The following is a 5,508-nucleotide window of genomic DNA, read 5'->3' as shown; positions in this document are numbered from 1 at the left end:
CAGCTATGGAGCCTCCATCCTACTAAACTACCATGTCGACAGCTGAACCACAGAACAGAGATAGAAGGCAGGTTGGGGGGGGGGGGGGGGGGGGACTACATTGGTCCATACAAAGATCAGACTAGTCTGTCACTTTCACAAAATCAGCATTTTCAATTCTACTGAAGACAGTTGGTCTACTGAGACCCAAAGCAATGTCATTTCATGTCTTACATCTGTTTAAAACAAAGGCAATAGGTCATAGATGTGGAATCTTACCTTGTATACAGTCCTTCTTCAGGTCAATGCGTTCCAGTAAGGGAATGAGGTAGGCTCCGCTCTTTCCTGTCCCGTTCTTGGCCCTGGCCAGAATGTCCCTCCCAGACAACGCTATGGGGATGCTCTCCTCCTAGAGAGGAAGGCAACACGTTAGGGTCCCCACTTATCCCGTCGAGAACCCAGGGCCTTGAGGTCCGCTCCAGTCCCAAATGGCATCTCATTACCTATATCAGTGCCACAGACAAAAGTAGTGCACTACATTGGGAATAGGGCTCCATTTGGAACACCTCTACACCTTGCTGGTGGTCACCCCCCCCCCCTCCTCCTCTAATCAGAGATTCATTCATACCTCTGCTGAGACACCAAGTGAGTGGAATCTCTTGGCCAATCAGTGTCATTCCATTCAAATCAACCAACGAACTACCAAGAAAAACAGAAAAGCAGGAGAACTGCAGCTCTCAGGGCTCAGATTGGACCCCCCCCAACCATTTGGCCCTTATCTTTAATCACTAACGGTTACAGACCCATACAGCTATAGAGCCTCCATCCTACTAAACTACACTGTAGTAGTTACAGACCCATACAGCCTCCATCCTACTAAACTACACTGTAGTAGTTACAGATCCATACAGCCTCCATCCTACTAAACTACACTGTAGCAGTTACAGATCCATACAGCCTCCATCCTACTAAACTACACTGTAGCAGTTACAGATCCATACAGCCTCCATCCTACTAAACTACACTGTAGTAGTTACAGATCCATACAGCCTCCATCCTACTAAACTACACTGTAGCAGTTACAGACCCATACAGCTACGGAGCCTCCATCCTACTAAACTACATTCCGTCACACTTCGAGTTATGCTTACACAGGTGTTAGGGGCTTGCTAGATAGCTAATTAATATAGGTGGTCGCCACGTCTTCCGTGAACAATGGCTGTAACATGATATGGCCACGCGGGAACACTGACCCTATCAAGGTATGTATCAATTTAACTTTTTACTTTATTCACACCATTATGCAAGGTCCATATGCTTCCAAAACCATACCGCAACCAACACGTGTTAATGTTCAGCGTGAGCGCCGGCGCTCTCAATTAACCAAACTCCCCCTTACAGAAGACGCCTTCTCCATATCCAATAGCTCTTGGGTAATGAAATCGAACAGAGTCATGAACAAGAGCTAATACACAGACCATGCATTCAGTGTGCTGTATGCAGCTGCTACGTAGCACATGAGTTCTTAACGTACCTGTATCGGAGAGGGTTTCTCCCAGCCCATCTCAAAGATGCCCATCAGTAGCTCCCTCTTCAGGCAGTAGTCTTCAAACTCATTGCCTTTAGTTGCCGTTACGTCCTGTTGTACATCGGATCAACATTCAATCAACTTAACATTGAAGGCTTATAATTACAACTGCCCTAGATTAACATAAGAACCCGACTACTACTGCCCCAGAGTAACATAAGAACCCCGACTACTACTGCCCCAGAGTAACATAAGAACCCTGACTACTACTGCCCCAGAGTAACATAAGAACCCTGACTACTACTGCCCTAGAGTAACATAAGAACCCTGACTACTACTGCCCCAGAGTAACATAAGAACCCTGACTACTACTGCCCTAGAGTAACATAAGAACCCTGACTACTACTGCCCTAGAGTAACATAAGAACCCTGACTACTACTGCCCTAGAGTAACATAAGAACCCTGACTACTACTGCCCCAGAGTAACATAAGAACCCTGACTACTACTGCCCTAGAGTAACATAAGAACCCTGACTACTACTGCCCTAGAGTAACATAAGAACCCTGACTACTACTGCCCCAGAGTAACATAAGAACCCTGACTACTACTGCCCCAGAGTAACATAAGAACCCTGACTACTACTGCCCCAGAGTAACATAAGAACCCTGACTACTACTGCCCTAGAGTAACATAAGAACCCTGACTACTACTGCCCTAGAGTAACATAAGAACCCTGACTACTACTGCCCCAGAGTAACATAAGAACCCTGACTACTACTGCCCTAGAGTAACATAAGAACCCTGACTACTACTGCCCTAGAGTAGTAGTACCTCACTCAAAAGCCAACTTGAAATGTTGCCAGAGGCGCTATCGAATTGGATCCTTTTCTATAGCTTAACTGGTTTGTACGTTGTCAAATCAAATCAGTCACGTGTGTTGGCCAGACAGAGGACCCTGGTTCAAGCCCAGTCAGAGGCAGCTTCAGGGATGCAGCACAAAATGCTAAGCTAACACGATTTATGCGAATGCTAAGCTAGTCTCTATGTAGTGTTCGCCGTCTTGTTCTTGATGTGTGTTTTGTCCTATATTTGTGTTGTATTTATTTTATCCCAGTGCCCCGCTCCTGTAGAGGCCTTTTGGTAGGCCGTCACTGTAAATAAGAATTTGTTCTTTAACTGACATGCCAAGTTAAATAAAGGTTAAATAAATAAAAAGCAAAACAAACGCCGTTTACACTAGACCACGGCAATAACTACAACAGTTTAAAGTACATTTGATTCAAAAGGGAACATGTCTTCACCGAAGTTCTCATCCTCATGTCTTTTGGAGGGAGCGTCAAATTCCTCTTCCAGTCATCTCCAGGCCTGTGGAAAAACATGACTTATGAGTACACCACCAAAAGAGAACGCTTGAGAGCCATTCGGACGCTGTACAAAATGAACTACGACTCACTTGATGACAGTATTGGCTGTGGGGGTAGCTTTAGCCAGCTGGGTGATGCTAGGCCCAGTGCCGTTGTTGATTGTGCTGGAGGCCTGCTTCATATGGCCGGGCTGCTGTGTCTGATGACTGCCTCCTCCGCTGCCCTGGCCTCCTGCAGGCTTCACCACCGGGCCTCGGAGCTGGCCATTCTGGTTGGAATGGCCCAGTATCACTGGGTTCTGGGTACTGGCGGTACTCATGGCTAGTCAATTATCCAAGCCACTGTCCTTATTCTGATTGTGGTGGTGGGGGAGGGGGGGGATAAATCTTGAGGAATAGTCTGACTTCTCACGGGCTGTTATCCAAAACAAATGTAATTAGATAGAAGCAATCGTCTCCTCTCCTGTTCCTCAATAGTATTGTTCTTTGCGGAACATCTCATCAAAAAAAAAATGTCAACAAAATGACTGACACGAAACAAAATAAAAATAAAGAAGAATAACTCAGGTGTATCGCGGCTTGGTGTGGCACCGGTCGGAGCGCCTTACGCCAGAGGCTGCATGGTCACACCTGTCTCAAATACCTTCATCCCCACAACTCTTCACCCTGAGGTAGAGGAGGAGAGTGGCACAGGGTTTACACATTCATCACGGGAGAGAAGTCAGGTAGCTAACTTAGCTAGTTATCAAGTTCAGTTCACAGCGGAGTTGTAGCTAGTTAGTTAACCAAACCATGTCACTAACTAAACGCCTTAAAACGAGTTAGTTTGTCAACTAGCCAGCTACAAGTTAACCAGCCGGGAGTGGTGCGTTTAATACAGTCTCACTAGTAGCTAATTTATGCATGCATTTTTATTATCAAACATACACATAACAGACCCCAACATGTTGTCAAAAACGTGGTGCACCTTTAACCCGTTAGAGATAATATCTAACTAGCTAAACTTGCTAACTAACTAGCCGTGTGTTAGTTAGCTACCGGTTAGCAGACTGTTGCTAACTAGCTAAACTTGCTAACTAACTAGCCGTGTGTTAGTTAGCTACCGGTTAGCAGACTGTGGCTAACTAGCTAAACTTGCTAACTAACTAGCCGTGTGTTAGTTAGCTACCGGTTAGCAGACTGTGGCTAACTAGCTAAACTTGCTAACTAGCCGTGTGTTAGTTAGCTACCGGTTAGCAGACTGTGGCTAACTAGCTAACGTTATCACGGGTGTTTCTCCTGGACACCGTGTTTCTACACCTGCATTACTTGGCTGTTTGCTGTTTAAGACGGGGTCTCCTTTCGGTAGAAATATGTTGTGACATCTGCTGATGGAAAAAAGGCTTTATAAATGCATTTAATTGATAACAAAACGTTAGCTAGCTAGCTAACGGCAACAAAAATGTCATTTATGCCAGGTGGATATTTGGAGAAAAGTCAACATAAAAATCACATATTTAGAAACAAACTGTTAAAGGTATTAAATAAACATCACTTTCCCGATGTAGTTACTACCTACGTTAGTTAACGACCTAAAGATTTAGTTAGCGACCCTAGCTGACTAATGCTAACTAATGCTAACTAAGGTTAAAACCAGAAGGGACGCAGAATCAACTAACGTTAACGCCGAGAGCATAAAAACAAGATACACCCCACATATAAATAGTGACCGCGACATATATATATTTTTATCAGGTGAAATGTCGTCTACGAGGAGAGGATTAAGTGAACAGTCACCGTGTATTGTTGAGATGATCTGTTGGGTTGTTGTGGACTTCTCTGCTGTCAAGCTGCGGTTCGGTCTGAAACAGAAAGCCCAAGATGGCCTCCCCTCCTATTTAAACCCTCCCTCTGTCCGTCCTCATCACCTGATTCAATCCCATAACAATCACCTGGAGGGGGGGGGACGCTCACTTCTTTAATACAGATGCCACGATGTACACGTGTACAACACACAGCACAATAACTTCACAATATTCAGCAAGCTTAATACTTCTCAGTATCTTAGTCTAGCTATCCCTTTTCTTCAGATGTAGTTAAAGAAGGCATGCCTGTGTTTTCATTTGTCCTCTGCCACCCATATATGCACCACACAAGTAAAATACACTTCTATTTTATTTAAATGTCAAATCTAAATGTGAATCAAATAACACGCATGCATGATAAGTCATGATGACCTACTCATGGTTCAATGGATATAAAACCCAAACCCAAGGAAATGTGCCAAATCTAAATTGTTGCAAATTCTAAACATTGTTTAAACACTGTAATTATGTTAATGCATAACTCCCTCATTTGCATCAATTAATTCCAGCTTAACTACCTCATTAGTTCCTCTTCTATTTGATCTGATGAATAGAACACGAGGGAATAAAAATCATGCTTTTCGTTAAAGCTCATAACTTTATGAACCAACTTAACCCTACTAGCCAACTATAATCAATCAGATCACTCATGGGCGCATCATAAACAAGCCTATTGAGGAAGTGACTACTGCATTGGTTGAATAGTTATTGTCTGTTTATAGCATAGGGGGGAGGGTGGGGTGGGAGGGGGGGGGGGTTCAAGGGATATAAAACCCAAACCCAGAATTACTC

General features: G+C 44.1%; 1 protein-coding gene across 3 annotated transcripts; it reads right to left on the bottom strand.

The window, feature by feature from the left end:
• Positions 1-236: 236 nt before the first annotated feature.
• LOC139398497 (probable ATP-dependent RNA helicase DDX6) lies at positions 237-4,779 on the bottom strand. Of its 3 annotated transcripts, XM_071144449.1 has the most exons (7): positions 4,649-4,706; positions 4,181-4,236; positions 3,436-3,538; positions 2,963-3,287; positions 2,811-2,874; positions 1,514-1,618; positions 237-388 (listed from the first exon to the last, which is right to left on the bottom strand). In XM_071144449.1, the coding sequence occupies exons 4-7, from the start codon at positions 3,190-3,192 to the stop codon at positions 239-241; spliced, it is 549 nt and encodes a 182-aa protein (XP_071000550.1). In that variant the 5' UTR covers positions 3,193-3,287; positions 3,436-3,538; positions 4,181-4,236; positions 4,649-4,706; the 3' UTR covers positions 237-238. The 3 variants fall into 3 exon arrangements, with proteins under 3 accessions (XP_071000550.1, XP_071000549.1, XP_071000548.1); XM_071144448.1 differs by lacking the exon at positions 4,181-4,236 and having other exon boundaries at positions 4,649-4,771; XM_071144447.1 differs by lacking the exon at positions 4,181-4,236 and having other exon boundaries at positions 2,963-3,538; positions 4,649-4,779.
• Positions 4,780-5,508: the final 729 nt, after the last annotated feature.

Source organism: Oncorhynchus clarkii, unplaced genomic scaffold (assembly GCF_045791955.1).
Source record: "Oncorhynchus clarkii lewisi isolate Uvic-CL-2024 unplaced genomic scaffold, UVic_Ocla_1.0 unplaced_contig_11158_pilon_pilon, whole genome shotgun sequence".
Taxonomy (NCBI): domain Eukaryota; kingdom Metazoa; phylum Chordata; class Actinopteri; order Salmoniformes; family Salmonidae; genus Oncorhynchus; species Oncorhynchus clarkii.
Note: the sequence above shows the minus strand (reverse complement) of the source record. Positions and strands in the feature narration are given on the sequence as shown.